Source organism: Ursus americanus, chromosome 27 (genome assembly GCF_024610735.1).
Source record: "Ursus americanus isolate L20-20 chromosome 27, mUrsAme1.1.p, whole genome shotgun sequence".
Taxonomy (NCBI): Eukaryota; Metazoa; Chordata; class Mammalia; order Carnivora; family Ursidae; genus Ursus; species Ursus americanus.
In genome coordinates this window covers 3992885-4017482 of record NC_142153.1, presented here as the reverse complement: position 1 = coordinate 4017482, position 24598 = coordinate 3992885, and the positions used below count along the sequence as shown (strand labels likewise).

The window sequence follows — 24598 nt, the reverse complement described above, 5'->3', positions numbered from 1 at the left end:
CTTGTGTTCCCTCTCTCGCTGGCTGTCTCTATCTCTGTCAAATAAATAAATAAAATCTTTAAAAAAAAAAAGATGCTCTAAGATTCCATCCCTGGGTAATTGAAAGAAAGATGGAAGTTGGGCAGCAGGAATTTTAGGAATAAAGAGCTCAAAAGCACCTAATGTCATCCAATCTACCACCGTATTCTAGAGATAAGTTGAATAATGACCTCTAGATCATACATCCAGTACATCAAGGACTGGAATCCGGGTCTTGTGTAAATTTCCCTGATTTGTGTATTTTCCACAACACACACCATCTCATTTAATTCAGCAGAAGGAGATGAGGTTGGAGTATAGCTAAAACGGTAAAGGAAAGATGTTAAAGCCAGCTTTGGATATGCTGAGTTTGAAGTGTTACTGGAACATTTAGATTCAGATGTCATGTACCATAGATGTAAAAACTGAAACTCACAGATGAGCTGAGTTACCTGCATTGATTTTGTAATTCCAATTGTGGGAAAGGATGGATTGCCAAGAGTAGAGAAAGAGGGAAAAAAGAAAAGAAAAGGGAAAGAACAGAGGGGAAAAAGGCAAAGGCCAGAATCTTTACATATGAAAGAAATTTGCAAAGAAAAAAGGATCCACGTGGTCTCATAGAATCAAAGAAGAAAGAAAATCAACCTAGGGAAGGTCAGGTAGGATAAGTACTAGGCAGAAAGAGATGCAGTTTCAACAATGTGGGATAGAAAGTCAAATTTCTCAGGGCTGAGAAAATAAGGATGAGGGGCTTAATGGTTAAGAGCTCTGGAATTAAATTGTCTGGATTTAAATCCAGAGTTCAGCTTTACTATATGTCCTCGGGCAAGGTTTTTAATGTCTCTAAGCCTTATTGCCTCGTATATTAAGTAGGGATAAAATTAGTATCTACCACATGAAAGTGTTGTGAGAAATAAATGAAATAATCCATTTAAATAGTTTAGTCCACTACCTGACACATAGTAACTACTCGATAAATTTAGATATTATTTCTCTTGGTAAAAGTTTAGAATATAAAGGAAGGAGAAAGATAAATTTTGGAAATTAATGGGGTCAAGGGAAGACTGCTCTTGAGTGAAAAATCCTGTAAAGAAAGGAAAAAGGATCACAAATTTAGGCACAGGGCTTAGTTTTAGGGAAGAGAAGATAGATTTTGAAATAAGAGCACAAAACAGATTATAGGGATGAGAAGAAATATGGATATTTTGATAAAGAGAAATGTATTCTGATGTCACCTTGACAGATCAGTCCATGGCGCCAGCTTGTTGAGAGCTTTTGAGTCCTTGTTTCTTACAGTGCCACGTGTTAGCTGATAATTCCAACACTCTGAAGTGATAAGCTTGATAAATTTGATAAGCACTGCAAAGAGCTAAGGATAGATTTCTACAACATGCTGTGAGAAAGCCTCTCCAAGTTGCCGTTGATCAACACTGAATCAAGTGGCTATTGATTTAACACAATCTTTTTAGAATTTCGGGTTGGAAGGCATCTGATAAGGCCATCTGGCCCAATCTCATCTGAATTCTCTCTACACCTCTAGCAGGTAGTTTCATATAAGCTGTGTTTGAACAGCATCCCGCTTGATATCTTGCAAACCAGACCTTTCTTCCTCAGGTTAGATTCTTCAGCATATAATGTTCTTCCCACTGATTTGCCATGGGTCTTGAAATGGTCAAGTTCAATCACTCCTTAGGTTTAAGGGACAGAAGAATTCTTTTTCTTCTCTTTTTTCTAAAAATATTAATTTATTTATTTGAGAGAGAGAGAGAGAGAGCAAGGGGAGGGACAGAAAGAGAGGGGAGAAACTCAAGTACACTTCCCACTGAGCATGGAGCCAGATGCAAGGTTCAATCTCAGGACCCAGAGATCATGACCCAAGAAAAAACCAAGAGTGCAACACTCAATTGACTAAGCCACCCAGGCAGCCCGACAGAAGGATTCTTTCAAACAAAAACATACCTGGGAATAAAGACACTGACAATGACTTGTCTGTAACAGTCCTTTGTTAGTCACATAGAATGACCTCAAGGATAGGTAAATTCCAGTGTGGAGCAGGAGAGGCTGGAGCCCAGAGGATCTTTAAGAGCATAAGATACTGCTAAAAGGGTTAGTCCTAGAGAGTTGCAAAACAAAAGCACAAGGTATCAGAGGGAGGGAAATATTGAAGTCATATTCATCCTTCTTCACACCTTTGGCTTGTTCTGACCCTAGGTGGGTAGTAGGTGAGCTACCATCTAAAGAGCAGCCCAGGCCTGAGCAATTTACTCACCGCCATCATGTAAAGGATGACATTTCAGTTACTGGCAATGAGATAGTCCATTTAGTCCATTTAAAGGGATCCAGTCAGAAGTGCTTGGATCTGGTCTAAGGTAAGAAAGTTAAATGTATTCTCTATCTACCTGTGGATAAGATTTCCAACCCCAGCCACATAATGCCACCATAATCCAGATGTAGTCCAACCCAACCCAGTTCAGCCCAATACTCTCTGAGTTCAGCTAATCTGAACTTTGTGTCTCCTCATTTGTAAATTACCTTACCTATCAGATTTCAGAGAGCTGATTAAAAAGCCTCTGGTGGGTTTTCCCACTTTTAAGTTCCATGATAGTAGCTCAGCTATAAGATCTCCCTGGAGACTCAAGAGGTCATAGCAAGAGGCAGGTAGGCAGTGGCATCTCCAGAATTTCAACCTAGGACACAGTTGGGGTCAATCTATTTGAAAGCAAAAGCTGCAGGCTTGTCATGGAGCTGCATCTTCTTGGCAAGTGGCTGTTTTTACCTTAATTGCATAAGCACTGGGGGGACTTAGGGGAAGTTAACAAGAATTGGGAGAATCTAAACCTGCCCCACAAACAACCCCTTGTGCCATTTCTGGAAATAGTTCTAAGTAGATGGTGTGGTAATTCTTCCAGCTCTATACTCCTGGCAATCTCCATATCCTTTGTTCAACTTTAGGAAACTAAAAGGCTCAGCATTGGTATTTGAATATTATATCCACCGTCAGAAGATATTCCTTTTTCATCAGGAAACTTTGGTTATCTCTGTGAATTAATTTTCTCTTTTGCCTGAGTGTGTAATGTGAGTTGGTTAAGATTTGGCCAAGAGAAGTATAAAAGACAGACTGGACAATTTGTTAAAAACAACGACAACAACAAAGAAAAGAAGTTTAAAAAATTCTTCTTCCTAATTCAACAATGAAATTATGACTGTTAATGAAAAATGAACCGGTCAGGGTGCTTGGCTGGCTCAGTCAAGCATCTGACTCTTGATCTCAGGGTTGTGAGTTCAAGTCCCACGTTGGGCGTGGAGCTTACTTTAAAAAAAAAAAAGAAAGAAAGAAAAATGAACTGGTCTATTCTGGCCATGAACACTTCACCATTTATGATAATAACACTAGCATCAATACTAAACACTGTGCATCTATTAATAGCAGCTTTCATCTTCATAGTGTTTTACCAACAACTAATTAATTAAACAAACCTATTTTAATTAGTTGCCATGGTAGTAAATAGAGGTACACAGAAATAGTTGCCTCCATTAAATCTGTTCTTAGCTCCTGAAACATAATTCAGTTTGGGCAACAAATCATCATTATGTAGCACTATAATGTGTTTAGAATGACAATTATGTTATGTTAGTAATGAAGAGATTTGAAAGTACATGTAAATACATGCAACAGCAAATATTTATAGAGATGATTTTTATGTTTGTTACACGTAATTTTTTTCTTTTACTGAATCTGATAGCTAAAAATGAAAATTTCATCTATAATTATTACTGTTTATATCTTACCTATTATGTTTCTTCCTGGGTACCTATCCTGACAAAAGGGTCATCAGAATGTCAGAGACTACAAAAAAATCTGCTGTTAAATTAACAGTCAAGAGAGGAGTTATGGAGGAAGGATGAGAAGATGATACAGTCACCATCTTCAAGTGTCTGAGTGGTTATTGGTGGGGAAAAGGAATTGGACTGATGGTTTGTCCTCTGGGGTCCAGACCAGAGTGCACAGAAGCCACGGGGAAGTGTGATCTGAGGCGTCATGGCACAGTGGTTATGGCAAATGCTCTGGAGTCAGACTGTGCTTAAATCCAGACTCTGTCCCTTCCATAGGTCAGGCTACCTACTTCAAGCCACAGACCTGTTTCATGGGGTCACGTTGGGACTACTAAATTAACGCACTGAGAATGCGCTCAGGCCTATGCCTAGTTTATAGTAAGCAGTGCATGAGTGTTAGCACTTTATTAGTGGAAGGTTGTTAAAAATGGAATGGGTTGCTTTGTGAGGCAACTACTCACTTCTCTGTCACCAGAAGTAATGCGGCGAAACTGAATGGCCACCTGTTAAATATATTGTATAAGGGCTTCCTGCTTTGAGTGTGAGGTTGAAATAGATAATTCCTGGGTCCATATGATTTTTGGGGAGGGAAAGGAGGAAGGACTTCTTTTATTCTACACTGGATTCTTGCTATAATGTAATGCTTGGGGGACTATGTTGGTGACATAGTATTACTGGTTAAATTGTATTATATGGAGCAAACTTTTCTCTTTCAGACTTTTGCCCTGAAATAGCCTTAATTCTGGGGGGAAAAAATCCACTAATTTTGACAGTCTAGTCTCTGCTGGGTTTTCCTCTGAGACTCCTTAGGTAATTTTCAAATGGAGATTTTTTTTCCAACTGGTTTCCCTAAGTCTATGGCTCACTATGTTCTAAAATTACAAATTACTTCCCTTAATATCCAGAATGCTCTCTATTATAATCACGTTTCCCTAAATATTTATATCGACCTTTATCTTGTTGTTTAACTCTTCTGTCAGTGAGAAAGCAGGGAACTGATCTAGGTTTTAAACAATGGGGACTTCTTTCTCATCATTTTTCTCATTTTTATTTCCTTCTCTCTAACAACACTGTGTGGTGACAACTCTGGCCCAGTTGCACAGAGCTGCTGAAATCCATAACATTTCGGGCTTGTTTGTGGGACATGATGTTGGGTCAGTCCCAACCACCCATGAGACTGCTACTCTTGGGAGTGTGGCTGTCATATGACATAAGGCTGGGAATAACAGTGAACTGACTGAGAACCTTAAAGAGAAGCTGAGACAGAGCCAAGGGAAAAGGAAATGAAAAAAATTAATCCAGTGGAGGTAACCAAGGCAAGGGTAAAAGGCTAGACATAAACAGTACAGGAAGAGAACTGAAACAGAAGGAAAAGAGCACAGAGCAGAGAAAGAAAGAAGAGAGGTTTAAAATCTGTTCTTTTACCTTTGAACCTTACATTAATACAGATCCTTCAAATGCAACAAAAACTATTCTTTTTTTAAATTTAAATTAAATTAATTAACGTATAATGTATTATTACTTTCAGAGGTAGAGATCAGTGATTCATCAGTCTTATATAATACCTAGTGCTCATTACATCATATGCCCTCCTTAATGTCCATCACCCAAGTTACCCCATCCCCCCGCCCCCGCAACCCTGTTTGCTTCCTATGATTAAGAGTCTCTTATGGTTTGTCTCCCTCTCTGATTTTGTCTTGTTTTATTTTTTCCTCTCTTCCCATATGATCCTCTGTTTTGTTTCTTAAATTCCACACATGAGTGAGATCATATGATAATTGTCTTTCTTTGATTGACTTATTTCGCTTAGCATAATACCCTGTAGTTCCAACCACATCATTGCAAATGGCAAGATTTCATTTTTTGTTGGCTGAGTAGTATTCCATTGTATATATATATATACCACATCTTCTATCCATTCATCTGTGAATAGACATCTGGGCTCTTTTCATAGTTTGGCTATTGTGGACATTGTTGCTATAAACATTGGGGTGCAGGTGTCCCTTCAAATCACTACATTTGTATCTTTGGGGGTAAATCCCTAGCAGTGCAATTGCCACTCATAGTGTACCTCTATTTTAAACTTTTTGAGGAGCCTCCATACTGTTTTCCAGAGAGGCTGCACCAGCTTGCATTCCCACCAACAGTGTAAGAGGGTTCCCCTTTCTCCACATCCTTGCCAACATCTGTCATTTCCTGACCTGTTAGTTTTAGCCATTCTGACTGGTGTGAGGTGGTATCTCCTTGTGGTTTTGATTTGTATTTCCCTGATGCCAGGTGAAGTTGAGCACTTTTCATGCATCTGTTGGCCATTTGTGTGTCTTATTTGGAGAAATGTCTGTTCATGTCTTCTGCTCATTTCTTGATTTGATTATTTATTCTTTGGGTGTTGAGTTTGATAAGTTCTTTATAAGTTTTGGATACTAGCCCTTTATCTGATACGACATTTGCAAATGTCTTCTCCCATTCTGTGCGTTGTTTTCTGGTTTTGTCAACTGTTTTCCTTTGCTGTGCAAAAGCTTCTAATCTTGGTGAAGTCCCAATAGTTCACTTTTGCCTTTGTTTCACTTGCCTGTGGAGACGTGTCTAGCAAGAAGTTGCTGTGGCCTAGGTCACAGAGGTTGCTGCCTGTGTTCCCTTCTATGATTTTGATGGATTCCTGTCTCACACTGAGGTCTTTCATCCATTTTGAGTCTATTTTTGTGTATGATGCAACAAAAACTATTCTTCAGAGAAAATAAAAATTAAAGTTTGAAGGCCAAAATAGGTAGTAAAAGAGAAAAGAAAAATGTCCTTTTATAGATAGTTATTATAGAATTAATCATTTACTAGAAGCAGTTTAACTGCGTAGGCAGCATAAACTAGTATTTCCGGTATGGGCACTTTCCATAGTAAACCACAAATGAGAAAAAAATTAAAGGAGAAAACAATCTTATATCCAAGAAAAACTAAAACATCACATTAAAAGTCTTTTTTTTTCTAAACAAAACGGACTTGAAGTCAAATCCCCATTGTTTTGAGGGTGTGTGTGTGTGACATGTATGTGGCATTTTTATCAAATGACAAATTTTAAGGCATTAAAATAGCCTTCCCTCTTAATGTTTATAGTTTCAGAATTTCTTTAGCAAAAATGTGGGCATATTCAACTTATATTCACAACAAAGTAAGAGGTGAGTTCTACACTCTGATACGAATATTGAATATTCATCAACTACAAATTACTAATACTTTCTTTGGAAATATTTTATGACCTGAAAAAGTTCCACAGCAAATCAATATAATTAAATTATAAAATAGGTCAACTTGGCTTTCAATTTTGTCCCTAAATATTGTATTTAACTTATAACATAAGGGATAGATAAACTATAACTCGTGTGTGTGTGTATGTGTGTGTGTGTGTGTGTGTGTGTGTGTGTGTGTGTTTGGGGGTAGTGTAAGGGGATAAAATGTTGATTTTGAAAAGACAAAAAATTGCTCTACAAATCTTAATGTCTTTTCTATAAGGTAAAAGCACTTCTACTTGTAACTCATTTGACAAATGAAGATGGTGATAGGAATAAAATGACCAGATATGACTCAGTGGCTTCAGGTTGGCATCCTCCATTGGTCCCCTCCTTCCAGGTGTCCAGTGGTTTGAGCATCCCATTCCCAAGTCATGTTGAATGGCAGGAGGGACTCCCCTCAGAAGGTGATCATCTCTCTAAAATAGAACAGATCATTGGATGTATCCAATTATTAAATTTTTATAGTAAAATGTTATGATGACTTTACTCAAACAATTGTCTTGCAGCCTATCCCAAGAGTCTATACGAGGGTTTCCTCATCTGTAAAATAAAGAGATTGAGTTAAATAATCTCTAATGTCCTTTTTAGTTTTGTCTATGAAGTCAAGTCCCTTGTTCATGGTTTTATTTTCCACCCCCATTTAGTTAACATACAGAAACAAACCTGTCATCAGAATGTAACCCACTTTCTTCAGCAGGTAGCACCTAACTACACTATAAGGAATCTACTATACTTGGTAATGAACTCTCATCCTAAGTCTCCTTATTGGAGAGCCTTTAGATCGTTTGTTGGGGAGGTGGGGAACACCTTCACCTACATATGTGTTTAGTACTTTTTCAGACTTTTCCTGACTTTATTGTGTCAAACAACAAAGATCAGTTCACCAGGGTAGATAATAGAATGAGTTTAAATTTGTTATATATCACCCTGTCCCTGCTGTGATTTTACTCCTTGAAGTAGTGTGGCAAATGTGACTAAACTGATAACTGTTTTCAAAATACATGATTCACATATTTTCCAACAACAGAATTCCCTTACAACTTTCAAAATATATTATTTGGTACTTGATTATTTGTATTGGGGCTAGGTATTAATCATGTTCTTGCTCTAATAGAAAACCTCATAAATTTCAGTAGCATAACACAATAGAAGTTTATTTCTCATTTACATCACAGAATGTATGTTAGTGAATGTTCTGGTTGCTCTGGGCACTGGCAACTTCCTGATAAACAAAGAGAACAAGGAAGACTTTGGGTGTCAGGCCTTGAAGTGGCATATATTACTGCTGGGGACATTTCATTGACCGGAACTAGTAAAATGACCTCATCCAGATACCTTTGGGATAGGAAACATAGTCTTCCTAACATGCCTAGGAGGAAATTAAAATGGGCTGATAAACACAAGGGATTGTTTCTGCCATGTATTCTATAGCAATGAGCCATATTTAGCAATGAGTTGAAGAAGAGGAGCCTGAAGGGAAAGCAGCTTATCCAGGTACATTTTCCATGACCAAAGTTAGGATGGTCCTCAGAGGTTGTAAAAATTATCATGTTGAATTTCTCCTATTTGGGTAATTCAGAAATGCAAAAGTGGTAAAACTTTAGAAATTAAGTTGATATGGAGCTGAAGAGGATAAATGCTGAATAGGAGGAAAGTGCATTATTCTGCAGAGTGTGTGTGTGTGTGCGTGTGTTGGGGGAGTATTTACAGAATCTGGAGATATTCTCTGTCAGATATTGGGTTCCTATTTTTGCCTGGATGCCCCACCTCCTAATCTTCCTACAGTCTATACTGGCAATATACTTTATTTTCTTTGTTGTTGGTTTAAGCTTAAGAGCTCTCTAAGGTACACCTTAAGAAGCTAGAAAAATAAAAGCAAATTCAATCCAAAGTAAGAAGAAAAATAGACACAAAAACAATAAACACAGAAATCAATAAAATAGGAAATAGAAAAATAATGTAGACTATACATGAAACAAAAAGTTGATTCTTTGAGATCAATAAAATTGACAAGCCTCTAGCTAAACTGATGAGGAAAAAATAGAGAGAAGACACAAATGACAAATATCAAGAATGAAAAGGAGAACATGACTAGAGATCATAGAGACATTAAAAGGATAATAAGGAAATGCTATGAAAAACTTTTTTCCAATTAATTTTGACAGATGAAATGGACAAGTTCTTTAGGAGCTCACTCAAGAACTAGATAAACCTGAAATAGATAACCATATATATTTTATATGTTATTACATACATATGTGCATACACATATGTATATTTTTTAAAGAAATTGACTTTGTAATTAAAAACCTTCTCCAAGAAAACTCCAAGTCCAGATGGCATCACAGGTAAATTATACCAAACACTTCAGGAAGAAATAATACTGACCTACACTAACTCTTTTAGAAAGTAGGAGAGAAGAAAATACTTCCCAACTCTTTTATGAGGCCAACATTACTCTGATATTCAAATCAGAAAGATATATTACAAGAAAGGAGATGTCAGACCAATATCCTTCATAAACACAGCTGCCATGATAGTATAAATAATTAGCAAATTGAATTCAGCAACATACAAAAAGTATAATTGTTATGAACTGAATTATGTCCCCACAAAAAACCATATGTTGAAACCCTAACCCCAACGTGACTGTATTTGGAGAGAGGGACTTTAAGGTTAAATGAGGTCATAAGTATGGGGACCTAATCCAATAAGACTGGTGTCCTATAAGAGAGGAAGAGACTCCAGGGGAAAGCCTGTGTGAGGACATAGCAAGAAGGTGGTGTCTGCAAACCCAGAAGAGAGGTCTCATTAGAAACTAACCCTACTGGCACTTTAATCTTGGACTTTGGAACTGTGGGAAAATACATTTTTGTTGTTTAAGCTACAACGTCTATAGTGATCTGTTATGGCTGCTTTAGCAGACTAATGCAGTAATATATGGTGATCAAATGAGGTTTATCTCAAATGTAGGGTTGGTTTGACATTTGAACATCAGTCAATGTAATTCTCCAAGATTATAGCATAAGAAAGAAAAATCATATGAATATCCGAATAGATGCAAAAAAAGCATTTGACAAAATTCAATACCCATTCATGATAGAAGAAAGAAAGAAAGAAAGAAAGAAAGAAAGAAAGAAAGAAAGAAAGAAAGGAAGGAAGGAAGGAAGGAAGGAAGGAAGGAAGAAAGAAAGAAAGAAAGAAAGAAAGAAAGAAAGAAAGAAAGAAAGAAAGAAAGAAAGAAAGAAAGAAAGAAAGAAAACCTCTCAACAAACTAGGAATAGTAGGGGACTTTCTCAACCTGATAAAAATCATCTACCAAAAACTTGTAGCTAACATTACACCTAATATGGAAAAACAAATGCCTTCCCCCTAAGAACAGAAACGAAGCAAGAATGATTTGATTTAATATTGTACTACAGTTCCTGATCAGTGCAATAAAGCAAGAAGTAAACCCATCTTCATTCACAAATTACATGATTAGCTATGTTGAACATTATAAGGAATTTATTTAAAAACTAGTAGAATGAGTTTAGCAAGGTCACAGGACACAAGATCAATATACAAAAACAAAATTTGTTTCTCTGTATTAATAGTCAAATATTTGAAAGTATAGTTAAGAAAATAATAACATTTACATACCATGAAAAATCATGTGACAATTGGGTATAAAGTTAATAAAATATGTGCAAATACTATACACTAGAAACTACATAACACTGATGAAAGAAATCAAAGGAGACCTTAATAAATGGATATATATGTAACATGTTCACGTTTCAGAAGACTAAGTGCTGTTGAGATTTTCAATGTTCTCCAAACTGACCTATAGATTTAGTGCAATCCCAATCAAAATCCTAGTAAGCATTTTTAAAGAAATTGACAAGTTGATTTTCAAATTTATATGGAAATACAAAAGACCTAGAGAGGCAAAACAATTTTGAAAAGGAAGAACAAAGTTGAAATACTTACACTACCCCATCTCAAGATAATCTTTTTAAGAATGGTATTAGAACAACTGGATATCCATATGGAAGACCCTTAGTTTATACCATATATAAAAATTAAATCATATTGTAAACATAAGAATTAAAACCATAAAACTTCTGGAAACAAACATAGGGGAAAACTTTGTGACATGATGTTAGGCAGAGATTTCTTAGGACACTAAAAACATAAATCATAAGAGAAAAAATGGTAGACTAGACTTCATTTAAATTAAAAACTTCTGTTCTTCAAAGAAACTTAAGAAATTGAAAAGGCAAGACAGAGGCAGGAAGAAAATATTTACAAAATACATACCTGACACAGAACCTGTATCCAGGATATAAAAGAATTCTTACAATTCAATAATAAGAAGACAAAAGAATCCATTTTAAAAAATTGGCAAAAGTTTTAAAAGACACTTTAGGAAAGAAGACATAGAAATTGGAAATAAGCACATAAAAGGAAGCTCAATACCATTCATCATTAAGACACGCTAACCAAACTACAGTGATAGCTTACTAACCACACATACAGAAAGTCAAAATTGAAAAAAAAATTGATAATACCAAATGTTGGCAACAATGTAGAAAATTAGGATTCTCATACCTTGCAAATGGGAATGTAAAATAATATGGCCAATTTGGAAAACTATTTGGTATTTTTTTTAAAGTGAACATGAACAGCAATACCATATGTGGGTATTTATCCAAGAAAGAACATACATACACAAAAAAACTTGAACATATATATTCATACATTTTCTTTATAATAGCCAAAAGCTGGACACAGCCCGAATGTCCATCAACTGGTAGAGAGACAAGTTATGTATCCATGCAATGGAACACTACTGAACAATAAAGAGGAGTAAACTACAGACCCATGTAAAAACATGCATGAGGGGCACCTGGCTGGCTCAGCGGTAGAACATACAGCTCTTGATCTCAGGGTCATGAGTTTGAGCCCCACACTGGGCATGAGGGCTACTTAAAAAAAGAAAAACATGCATGTATCTTAAAGGCATTATGCTATGTGAAAGAAGGTAGACAACAGAAAATTTCTTATTTTATGATTCCATTTATGTGGAATTCCAGAAGGGCAAAACAGAAAAGCCGGTCAGTAGTTGCTAGGATCCAGGGTTTGGAAGGAGGGATTAACTGCAAAGAGACTTGGAACTTCGGCAGAGGCAAAATATCTTGATTGTAGTAGTGATTTGCACAACTCCATATATTTGTCAGAATCCCCTGAATTGTATACTTAACAATTCTGATTACCAGTTCCAACATGTATGAGTTTTCCCCCCGTATCACGGAGTAATTCTCCCATACCAGCTGGGTATTCTGCAATTCAACTCAATTCTGACACTATTTACCTGGAGACAGCATCATATCCCATAGGTTAAGGGCTCAGGCCTGTTAAGGGACTAATGGCGAGACTGCCTCCTTCCCTTCAGAAACCATAAGTCCAGGTGGCCGTTTGGGCTTCTGACCAGCTTGCTGTAGATGGAAGGTTTCGACATCCTCCGCCTCAGGTTCAGCTAATTTGCTAGAGCAGCTCACATTACTCAGAGAAACAATTTACTTACTAGATTACCAGTTTATCGGGGTGCCTGGGTGGCTCAGCTGTTAAGTGTCTGCCTTAGGCTCAGGTAATGATCCCAGGGTCCTAGGATTGAGCCCCGCGTCGGGCTCCCTGCACAGAGGGAAGCCTGCTTCTCCCTCTCCCACTTCCTCTGCTTGTGTTCCCTCTCTCGCTATGTTTCTCTCTGTCAAATAAATAAAATCCCTAAAAAAAAAAAAACAACCAATTACCAGTTTATCATTAAAGGGTATAACTGATTGACAGCCAGACAGAAGAGATGCAAAGGACAATGTATGGGGAAAGCGCACAGAGCCTCCATGTCCTCTCTGAATGAGCCACTCTCCCAGAATCTCCAAGTGTTCACCAACCCGGAAGCTCTCCAAGCCTGTGCTTTTTGGGTTTTATGGAGGCTTCATTACATAGGTGCAGTTGATTAAATCATTAGTTCTGGGCAACAATTCAACCTTCAGCCCCTCTCCCCTTCCTAGAGGGCAGGAGTTGGGACTGAAAGTTTCAACTCTATAGTCACAAGGTTGGTTCTCCTGGCAACAAGCAACAAGTCCCATCTTCAGGTGAGGTCCAAAAGTTACCTCATTAACAAAGCAAAAGACTTTTTAAAAAGATTTAATTAATTTATTTGAGAGGAGCAAGAGATGGGGAGAGAGGCAGAGAGAGAGGGAGAAGCAGACTCCTCGCTGAGCAGGGAGCCTGATGCAGGGCTCCATCCCAGGACCATGGGATCATGGCCTGAGCTGAAGTTGGACGCTTAAATGACTGAGCCACCCAGGTGCCCCAAAAGAAAATACATTTGAATGCTCTAGTCACTCAGGAAATTTTGAGGGTTTTGGGAGCCTCTCTGTAAGGAATGAGGACAAAGATGAAATACATATTTCTTATAAATCACAACATCATAGTACTTAAAATTGTTGAGCTTTACTGTACGTAAATTGTACCTCAATAAAGCTTATATTAAAGGGAAAAGACCCTTTCCTCCAGGGTTCCTAACTGGATTTATATGACTCAATAGACCAAAATAGCTTGTCTCACAGATCTTAGAGGTGAAATGACTCAAAAAGAGCCACTCTGTCAGAATTCAGCCTCAGGAATGTGTCACTTCTTGCAAGTAATTCAGCAGTTATGTCTAGAATGAGAGTCTTTAATGGGAAATAGAAAACTGATAGAACTCTTTCTTCTCAGAAACATTTAAATTTACAGAAATTTTCAAATGTAGGAGTTCATAATGGATGTATTTTGTGGTGAGACTTCTATTCAAAGTTCTCTTACCTACTTTGTGGCTAGTGCTTACCAACATTACTCTCTATAGAGTCACTGAAATCAAAGGAATTTTTTTTTTTAAGATTTTATTTATTTATTTGACAGAGAGAGACACAGCCAGCGAGAGAGGGAACACAAGCAGTCGGAGTGGGAGAGGAAGAAGCAGGCTCCCAGCAGAGGAGCCTGATATGGGGCTCAATCCCAGGACTCTGGGACCACGCCCCGAGCCGAAGGCAGACGCTCAACAACTGAGCCACCCAGGCGCCCCTGAAATCAAAGGAATTCTTAAACATGTTACTCCTTCCCAAAACAAGGAGAGATAATTCTTTCATGCGTTTATTCATTCAGTGAACATTTGTTGAGTACTTCTGTGCTAGGCAATATGTTCTGTGCTGGAGACAAAAAGTAAATGAATGAATAAATGAATGAATGAATGAATATGGTTTGGTCTGTATCCTCTGGAAAGTGCTGTCTGCTCTGGGTTTCTTGGGTCACAATTCAGAGCATTCAGCTCCTGGGGTTTGCCACTGTCACTTAAAGACTTGCCAGAAAGACTGAGGATCATGAAATTAAAGAATATTTTTAATTGAAAGCTCTTTAAATCCCCAAATAATAAAATTTTTCAAGTGGGAAGGCCAATTTTTTCCATTTATAGGAAAGGAAACAAGGGCCTATGATAAGAAGGTCCCATTCCATGGTTAGGCAGTGAGTGAGCTGAGACCCTGTCATCTGATTCTTGTTCAATATTCTTAGAGGCCCTTGGGGTCATCTTCATTGTCTCCTCTCATCACTGACTGTAGAGCAGCCTGTTACTATGTTATGCTTTTTTTCTTGGAGAAATGCCTGACTACTTTTACAATTTGAATGCACACAGCATTGGTAGTTTCCATAGGTCATTTTTTCTCTGTAAAAAATATTATAAGTGAAATGCTTATTTCAGCAAAGAAATGTTTTGTGTGGAATCCCCCTTCAATCTTCAATACAAATACTGCTTTTGAAACAATTCCTTTTCATTCGTTGAATGATTCTGAAAAAAAGTGATTTGTTTTTTGAGGGAAATAGGGACTTTTTCCTCAAACATTTTCAGTAATTATTCTGGTGGTAAAGCATTTTCTGGAGAAGTAGGAGAAAGCACACAGGTTTTCAAGTGTGAAATAAAAAAGCAGCTGTAGCTATGTAAAGGTTTGGTTTTTGTTTTTAATTGTTGAGTTGGTACATAGTATTGCACTAAAAAGCTTTATCTTCTCAGAAAAATAAATCAGTGCAATCATATGGTATTCTTGGACCAAACTTTCATTTGTCATGTATTCAGAGCCACCTATGTGCCAAACCCTGTGTGAGGCAGGGCTGTCAACAAAACTCTTATGAGTATGGCTATGTTCTGTCTGCATTGTCTAAATATAGAAGTCATTAGCCACATTCGAAATATGGCTAAAAACTGAATTTTAATTTAATATTAATTCATTTAAATTTAAGTGGCTACGTGTGGCTAGTAGTTATCAAATTGGACAGGATATGTATGAGGAATAAGTAATATGAAGTGTCTCAATATGCACAATGTGGTTATGGTGTATTGGGCTAGATGTAGATGTAGGATCTTTTCCAGTGATATCTGCCCACAAGGGTACCAGATCTTTCAGAATCATCACCTTCAATGAATCTACAATGAAAATGATTAAGTCTGTATCCAGAGGTACAATGTATAATGTGCATACTTACATGTCCATGTAAATATATGTGCACACATATTTACAGTGAGAAATAGAGTGTTAGGACTCTTTCAAACTAAGAAATTTAAGAGGATGATAGAATAAGGCTCTGTCTCAAGTTCAATTGAGGTGTCAATGCAATAGATATCAAAGGATATCAAAGTTAATGTGAGACAAACCTCCACCCCATGTGCAGATTTTTAAGGAAATGGTCCTGAGACCCTGTTCCACAATATTGGGTCCTATAGTCAGATCAAATCTATAAAAAGAAGTGAGTATGAGGAGAGTGGGAGCCTAGCTTTACTCCTCATTAGGGGGAGGTGGGAGGGGCTACTCTCTAATTCTAAGCCTAGTGATGGGATTTCAAAAGGCCCCTTGGAGATATTTGAAATTGTTCCCTCTGGCTGGAAAATGCTGAGGATGGTGGCCTAACTCATGTCCCAAAAAACTAATGGATGGGGCGCCTGGGTGGCACAGCGGTTAAGCGTCTGCCTTCGGCTCAGGGCGTGATCCTGGCGTTATGGGATCGAGCCCCTCGTCAGGCTCCTCTGCTACGAGCCTGCTTCTTCCTCTTCCACTCCCCCTGCTTGTGTTCCCTCTCTCGCTGGCTGTCTCTATCTCTGTCAAATAAATAAATAAAATCTTTAAAAAAAAAAAAAAGAAAGAAAACAATTGACTTTTCTATAAAAAAAAAAACAACTAATGGAGACTGCGGCTTCCCAAGAAACTCAGTGTGGGAGACAGTTGACCCCGCTTCGGGCCGGGGCCGGAGAGCTCCTGCTGTGCGGTGGGGATTAGCCTGCGCTTTCAGAATGAGTGAGGCCTGGGACGTGCGACTGTTTCTCGTGGACCAGATGTGGATCACATGCAGGAGAGTTGGCCTTGGGTCCGCCCTCTTGGGGTATGTCCAATAGGGTGGGCTGCAGAGAGACTCCGCGGGAACAGGAGGTGTCCTGCTGGGTACCTAGGACTGAATAACAGGAACAGGGGACTCACCCACCCTCTTCCCCGCTGCACACTTCCAGCTAAGCAGAGAAGATTTAATGCTAGGTCAAACGTCTTTTTAGCCACTTCCCTTTGAGGCACCTTCTAGCGATTACAAGAGGTAAAAGTAGCCTTCGTGCCATTAAACCGTAAGACAAACGTGCCGTAAGCACCATGCGGCTGGCCACGTGGACTTCTGCCTCTAGACAGACCTGGCAAGAGTGGAAGGGAACGTGTGATGCGCCCTTGGCTTCTAACAGACCTTACATGGGGTGGTTTCTAGATCGCCCTCTTCCTTCGCCAGGGGAGGGCGCCTCTGCTGGCCTGCCTTGGCCGCACACGACCGAAGGCGGGAGGAAAAACGGCACAGGACTTCGGCATGTTCGATCGAAAATGCAGTGTTTAAGTGAGCTACCCTTGCAGGCACATTCGGGGTGGGACAGTCCCGACACTGGACCGCCAGGTGCAGTGAGCGCTGTCTTCTCAGGCGGGACCCTTCTGGGGGGAATGGACCTCAAACGGGGCGGCGGGTGGGCAGGTCGCTGGAACTCCAGCGGCGGCTAGGCGCCCTAGGCGCCCCCGCGGAGGCGGACAAACCACAGCCCCGACCTGAGGGGCCTCCCCTCGCCACCCGCTGCCGCCCCGGACCCAAGGGCGGACGCGTAGGCGCGTGTCCCAGCCGGCGCGGCCCGGCGCTCTTCCTCCCCGCCGATCCTTCACACGGCCTTTCCAGAGAGGAAACACCCTGCAAGCGCCTCTCACTCTCCTCAGGCTGGGAAACCTGTCGGGGGGGAAGACAAAGCAACAGGCACGGCTCCGCGCTCCGGCTGCAGGCCGGGCGGGGGGCGAGCGCGTGGCACCTAGCGACGGCTGGAAGCGCAGGGCGCCGCCCCCGCGAAGGCACCGCCCCCTCCACCTCCCCTCCCGCCCCCTCTCACCCCCGGGAAGTTACCCCTTCCCGCTCTCCCGCAGCCTCCCCGCCCCCGGGCGCCTGCCCCGCCCACCGCCGGCAGCCGCCGCCTGCTCTCGGACCTTCTCAGGGGGCCTCGAGGGCGGCCGGGCGGGCGGGCGAACGGCCTCGGCCGCCTCCGCCAGGGTGCGCACCGCCGCCGCCGCCGCCCGGCTGCTCGCCCGCCGCCCCTCGGCTGTCCCGGGAACCCAACAAAGAGCGCGCGGCGCCGGCCGCCCTCCTGCAGTCGCTCCCGAGGCTCCCTGGGCCGGGAGCGCCCGGCGACAGTTTCGGCGCGGGCGATGGAAGATGGAAGGAAGAAACGCCGCGGTGAGGCTCGAGAACCGCGGGACTGAAGGGCGTGCGGGGTCGCTCACGGTGCTCACCGTGCGATCGGGGATTTGATTTGCTTTGTCGCCCCTTAGTTCCCCTGGGTCCCTGGGCCACTTGTGCTTGTGCCTTGATGTCAGGTTCTGGTAACTGTTTTCCTTTTTGCTCTTTCTTTGTGTGTGTTAGGAGCCCAGAAGGGTCAACTTTGTGGTGTTAAGGTTTAGGGGTTTTGATTCAGCCCTCCGCTTTGACTTGGAAGAAAAGCCTGAATATTCGTACTTGCTTAATGATCAAAAGAAGGAAAGCATTAAAGAGGACTTAATGTGCCAATTTTGACTCTGCCCAAGGCAGCTCTTGTATTTCTCTTTCAGAAAGAAACAACAACAACAACGACAAAACCCAAAACAAATTTGCATTGAGCGAGCAAACAGGGGAAGATTATTTGGTCTAACATTCTCAGTAGCTTTTAAAGACGTTTCATTCTGTTTTACATGCATTTAACTTTTATCTGCTGTTTTCAGCTTTAAGTTCTAGCAAATGATGTTCTGAGACTTTAAAAAATCCAGGTTAACACTCAGAGAACGTGCGTTTAGAATGTTGTCGGTGACTTAAATAATAAATGTTTAGTTTTACCGTTCCCCTCGAGGTTAAAGGATGTTAAACACCCAGTAGGCAGAAGATGTAAAGGGCATTAAGATTTTGTTTTATAGAAACTGGTTTGCCTGACAATGGGATGCAGGATTTCCACTCCAGAGTAACTCTTCAGTGGGTCCAGGTGTTGGTGTAGGAAGAAGGCAGATCTTGAAAATTACACCAAGGGGAATTCTGAGAACAAAATGCTTCATTTCATTAACTATAATTCAGTATATACAAAGGATTTTGCAAAGCCCAATAGCCAGGTAAATAAGACAGAATTTCTGCTGTCAAGGAGCTGCTTTCTAGTACGGAGAGACTTCTGCATAGCCTAGGTTAGGATGAGAAACCCAGAGGGAGGAGAGCTTCTGACCTAAGGGCTCGAAGTGCTCTGAGAGGAGCTAGCAGTTGAGCTGGACCTTGAAGTGGGGAGGGTTTGGCTGTCTTTTTGTGTGTGGGGGAAAGGATGTTCCCTGCTGAAGGAAGAGAAATGCACTTTCTATCCGATTCCAGGAGACACTTTACCATCCTTTCTTTTCTTAGAGTATTTACAAATCAAGAGATTTTTTTTAAAGTCGTTAAATTCCTCTTCACTTGAAAATGCAACATGCTCAACCGAACCAGCAAAACAATACAGAATAAATTAACACCTTCCCAACCAATTTTTAGTGGCTTGATGCATGTCCTTCTAACAACTTTCTTATATCCATTCACAGATCATATCACAAATATATGATTTGTCTTGCCAGATATTTCATTAACATATGCTTTTTATACTAAAAGGAGCAGAGTGGTACCATGGAAAGCACTTGGGTGGGACACTTGGCTTGTAGGTTTTGTCACTGAGTTTTTGCTGTTGTCTTGGGCAAATTATTTTAACCTCTAACTAAAATTTCTTCCTTTGTAGGTTGAGGGGATTGGGTAGATGCTTTCTCAGAGCCATCTAGCACTAACATTTTATGTTAACATGCTTAAACATGTATATGCATTACTAACTTAGTATTGTTCTCTTAACTTCACATTCTGACTATCTCTCAATTTGTGTTTGTGAACGGATCATCACTCTTATCCTAGCCATTGAATGTGGGAGAGCGATTAAAGCTGCAAAGCTAAAATAACCTTATTTAAAGGTGAAATTCCACAGTTGAATGTTATTTTTAGAAATGCAAGCCTAAGAAGCTTGATTTGCAAATCTCAGTTTGTGTTGGCTTTAAAAAAATTTTGTTGACACTGTTTACTTCATTTGTGAACAAAGAATAATCCATACTTCATTATGTACATTGTACTTCAGAGGTTCGGTTTTGCTTTTAATTAAAATAGTAGCAGTTAAAAAATGGGATACCTTGGAAATCTCTTTAGGTTAGTAAATCTTGGGAATTCGGAAATAAAAATAAGAAAATCAGTTCATTGAGAAAGGAAAATTCAGAGAAAGAAAAATTCAGAGCCTTTTACGGCTCTATTCACTTTTTAAAAACTTGGTATTTATATATTTGTTTGCTAATCCTGATGGAAAATATGAGTGGGATTTAAAAAAAAAACCCAACCAAACAACATGTCCAAGGTGTTACTACTTTTAGAGGGAATTTTTTTTTTCCTTTAGAAATTCTGGAGTCATCTGTCCTGCCTTATTCATAAACTGACATGCCATTGTGGTAATGGGTTAATCTCAGTCATGGTTAAGCTGAGGCAAAAACCATGTGAACTTTAAAATGTGTATGTGCTTTGGCCTCCAGATTGGTTTGTTCGAGGTTTACCTGAGGTATGTTGTCATATGGCAGTTATGAAAAGAGCATTTCTTTGGGCTTGGGTTGGATTAGGAGGTGAGTAATGGATGGTTGATCCTTTCCAATTTTTAGAAATGAATTCAGACATGATTGAAGCTTAGGCAGTCTGCGAAAAATAATCCGGCAATCAGTAGGTGACCAAAGTCCACTTACCCCAGGATATGAGTCAGGCTCACAGAAGGCTGGGGATCTCGTCTAGCTTTAAATCACTGTTGTTTTGTGGGTTCTCAGCAGTTAGGGATTCTTCCCCTGTAGTCTGGGCCAAACACAGAAATCCTTAGTTTCCCTTTGCTGAGAGCGGAGGTGATTTATCTCGAATACTGCCTTTTAGTTCTTTCTGAGGTCTTTTACAGTTTAACTAGCCTAGCCTTATGTTAGAGGAATACAGGATCCAGATGAATTTCTCCAGAGCATTTGTTCAGACTGTCCATGCCTGGACGGTTTGTGTTGTTTGTGATATTGTATGCAGACTCCGAGGCTTGCTGGGAAGAATTTTAGTGGTGACATTTTGAGAATGTGTCCCTTTGTACTTTTCCTGTGTTTCCGAGTTACAAGATCATCTTCCAAAGACATTTTTCACATGCTGCAAATTAGTGTTAGTTGCAGTGGCTGCAGTGGCAGTGTCAATCACTGTTGCAGTTTACAGTGGAGGAAAAAAGATAGTTTGCAGCGTGTAGTTAACAAATTATTCTTAAATCCAGATCACCAGATTTCCACGCCTCCTTCAAAAATAAGGTGTAACTCATAACCATAATGAATCTTTGCTTATGCTATCTATTTATATAAAAATAACACGTCCCTGCAGTCCATGTTTTCCGCTGGGCCCAAAAGGTCAACAAACTGGGGCCCAGTGGATGCCAATCTGCAAGGGCTTTGTTGACAGTCCAGGGCACAAAGGTGGTGAAACATTTTTTCTCTTGGGCATACTCGTGGTGTGAGGGAGTCGCTGACTCCTGCCCCTTCTTCCATGTGAGTGCCAGGCCCTGGTCAGGGCCTGCCACTCATTTCTTGGGGCTTGCTTAACTTTGAACAACCGTCTAGTATCAAACTCCCTTGTCTTTGGCCACAGTCAGTAATATGTGTCAGAATAATTGTACATGTTGATGGATGGTTTTCAAGTCTATTCTTGGAGTTAGGGATTTCGGGTAAGTGGAAAAGTAAGCATTTTGACCCAAGCCTGGGCCTCTTTGTTCTTACAGAGTATTTTCATGTGGGTTGTCTGAGCAGCAACATTTTCCTTTAAGTTTCATCTGAAGTCCTAACTTCTGGAAGATGCTTATTTTGAGCATTTTAGAAAAGCTAATTTAAGTTTCTAGGAGATGCATCATTACCATCATAGCTAATACTGATTGAGATCTTGCTGTGTGCTTTGACAGATTACCTCCTCTAGTCCCCATGACAACCCCATGAGGTCAGTACTGTCATTATCTCCATTCTGAAGTCTGGAGAGGTTAAGTAACACAGCTAATAAGTGGCAGAATGAGGTTTAAATTCAACAGTCCAATTTTCTTAACTACTTTTCTGCTTTTATGTCCTCAAAGTTAGCATTGCGTGTTGCAGAAACTGAACTTTTTGGCTCTCATGTTTAGATTCTGAAATTGGATGACTAATCAACAACCATTATTTTATATATGTGTTGGCTTGAGTGGTAGGACCAGGATTGTAGTTTGGCTCAAGAGATGGAAATTGTGTAATTTTCTTTCAAAAACACTTTTAGTGTCTAAAGGGATCACTAAATGGATTATGTAAGGAGTTCCATATAGTTATAAGCAATTCATTGGAATTCAAAATAAAGCAGATTCACAATTTAAAATTGAATGTAAGGCTCACCTCTTTTAACTTATAATTACATCACCTCATAGATGTAATCTAGACTTTTTTTTAATAATTGTGGGTGTTGACACAGAGAAGGCTGCTTTTTTCTTCCCATGAGCTGGGACTTAGGTTGTTGAGAAAAGGAACCTGAAACAATGAGAAGGAGAATGGGGAATGAGCTGGGGGCATTAATAAAAAGATCAGGCGGCAGCTGCTCCCTTTTCTCTTACCTTCTGTTCCCAGACTTTTGCTAAGAAAAAGTAAATTATAGAAGTGGAGCAGCTTGGTTCTTCCTATGGCTATTTGGTCTGTGGACAAGGCGAGAAGAAAAATGTAACTAGAAGAAGCTATAGCTTCTTTTGTTTGGACTTCAGAAGATTATTGCTTAAGGGCCAATGAAACTGCTTCTTTCGGTACATGAAAATTTACACCCTTTTCTGAATTTTGATTTTTTTTTTTGTAATCCTTTCCAAGAAGTTATTTGATAGTTACAATATAGATTCACTCATAGGACACTGGGAGAAAGGGAAATCTAGGTGTAAAAGTGAGTGACGTACAGTTAATGCAGTTAATGGAGTTGAATGATTGCTACCTTTGTGATTAATAATATTTTCTAAGAAAATTATATCTGGAAAATACTGCGAAATGACAGCAGGCTGTATGATCTTTCCTAGCATCTCTGCTGATCTTTCCTTCGTGTCTCTAAAATATACAAGTCCTAAGTGTTTAAAGAAGCAAGATACTTCCTTGGAGCTGAAACTTCATTTGAGTATCAAAGTTTACTCTGGGCAGGTGTTTATTTTCAGCTTTATTTCTAGTGGCTTCAGAGGGTCCATGAGCTGCCTGCCCCACCTGCTGGTGCTTATTTCTTCCTATAATATTCCCCTGTGCTGGAAAAAATCCCATTGCTTTCCATGAACTAATATCTAAGTAAATTAAGGCAGAAACTGAAGTACAGATGTTAATATACTACTCATTTATTCAGTTAAGTGTACTTATCACGTGCTAAGTTCTATGTTAGGCTCTAAATAAAAAGCTTGTCCACTGACCACTAAGAAAACCTGCCAAAAACATTCAGATGCATTTGGGTACTTCTGAGAGTCAGACCTCACAATCTGTAAATACTGATAATGTACCTAAGAACTCTGAACTTACAAACTTCTGTAGAATCAATGAAGTTTCTGTCATATCAGGATTGTTAAGTAGAACCTTCTGCTCTGATGGCAGTGTTCTGTATCTGTGCTGTCCAGTATGGTAGTCCGTAGCCGCATGTACCTGCTGAGAGCAGTTGGAATGTGGCTAGTGAGATTTAGGAACTGAATTTTAAATTTGATTTATTTAGGCGAATTTAAATAGCCTCATGTGGCTAGTGGTTAATATGTTGGATAACACAGCTCTAAAGCAAAAATGCACTAACGGATACCATTGGCTGTCCTGGGCAGTCATTTCCTACTTGACCATCTGGTTGCTTATGATGTGTTCACCAAAGAGGCTTTGCTAAGTTTTTAGTTTTGCACATACTTACCTGATCATGTCAGATAATACAAAGCAGTGAGAGTGTATGGAAGCATGGGATTTTAGTGGAAGGGAAAGTGGAGGTTAAATCATTGAAAGTGATGAGAAGGAAAAAAAATGTATTTGACAGTGGGAATTAGTCTGGTAAAAAAAAAAAAGAACAAATTGTGTAACAGGTAGCATGCAGTTGACAGTACTCAGCAAGATGGAGGAAAACCTTTGATAAAATGGTAAAACTTGAGTGTCCTGCTGAGAGTCTTCTCTTATATTAATAATGAGTTGTTTGAGAACTTACGAAGATGGTGAGAACACTGCAGTTGACTTTTTTTTTGTTGCAAGCTGTGGATAGTTCATAATTTCAAGTCCCGTCTGATTTGCCTACCATTGCAGTGAGTATCAGGGTGGGTCATGCTCGATACCCACGTGGCTAAGGTCTTTCCTGGGACCCCTTAAAGCTGTCCTGGAGGCCCAGTGGATTTTCAGTGTAGATGAAGCCAACTAGGAAAGATGCCTGAATAGCATAGGTATTGGCAAGGAATATGCCTGGTTTTAAAACTACTCATTAGTAGAGGTGCTTTTGCACCATCATTAGAGATCAAGAACACAGTAAGACAATGGAATGGAGGAAAAAAAAATCTTACTCTTTTTCCCCCAAATACTTTTAAGTGACAGGTCTGGGAGGTGGACAGCCCTGTTTGCAGGCTCCAGGATTTCTCCAGGTAGCTATACAGAAATAGCCTTGAGTGTAGCATATGTGAAATCATGAGAGAATTCTCATGGTTAGGCCTCTGTTGAAATACATTCCAGTTTTTGAGTTTGGTGAAAACACAGTGAAATCAAGGCATAATGATGCAAAGATGGGGGGATAGGAAGAGGAGAAGGAATAACATGTGTTCTGTATTT

The 24598-nt window shown here is 39.8% G+C and overlaps 1 protein-coding gene across 5 annotated transcripts in view; it reads left to right on the top strand.

The window, feature by feature from the left end:
• PSD3 (pleckstrin and Sec7 domain containing 3) overlaps nt 1-24598 on the top strand; it is a 701003-nt gene that overhangs the window by 160009 nt on the left and 516396 nt on the right. The window contains exon 1 of one of the 5 annotated variants that reach the window (XM_045779176.2): nt 17755-17948. The exons of the other annotated variants lie outside the window; for them this stretch is intronic. Within the exon in view, the coding sequence (XP_045635132.2) occupies nt 17928-17948 (21 nt within the window). The 5' untranslated portion in view covers nt 17755-17927. Of the gene's footprint in view, nt 1-17754; nt 17949-24598 lie in introns of those variants that run through there. 5 annotated transcript variants of the gene reach the window in all.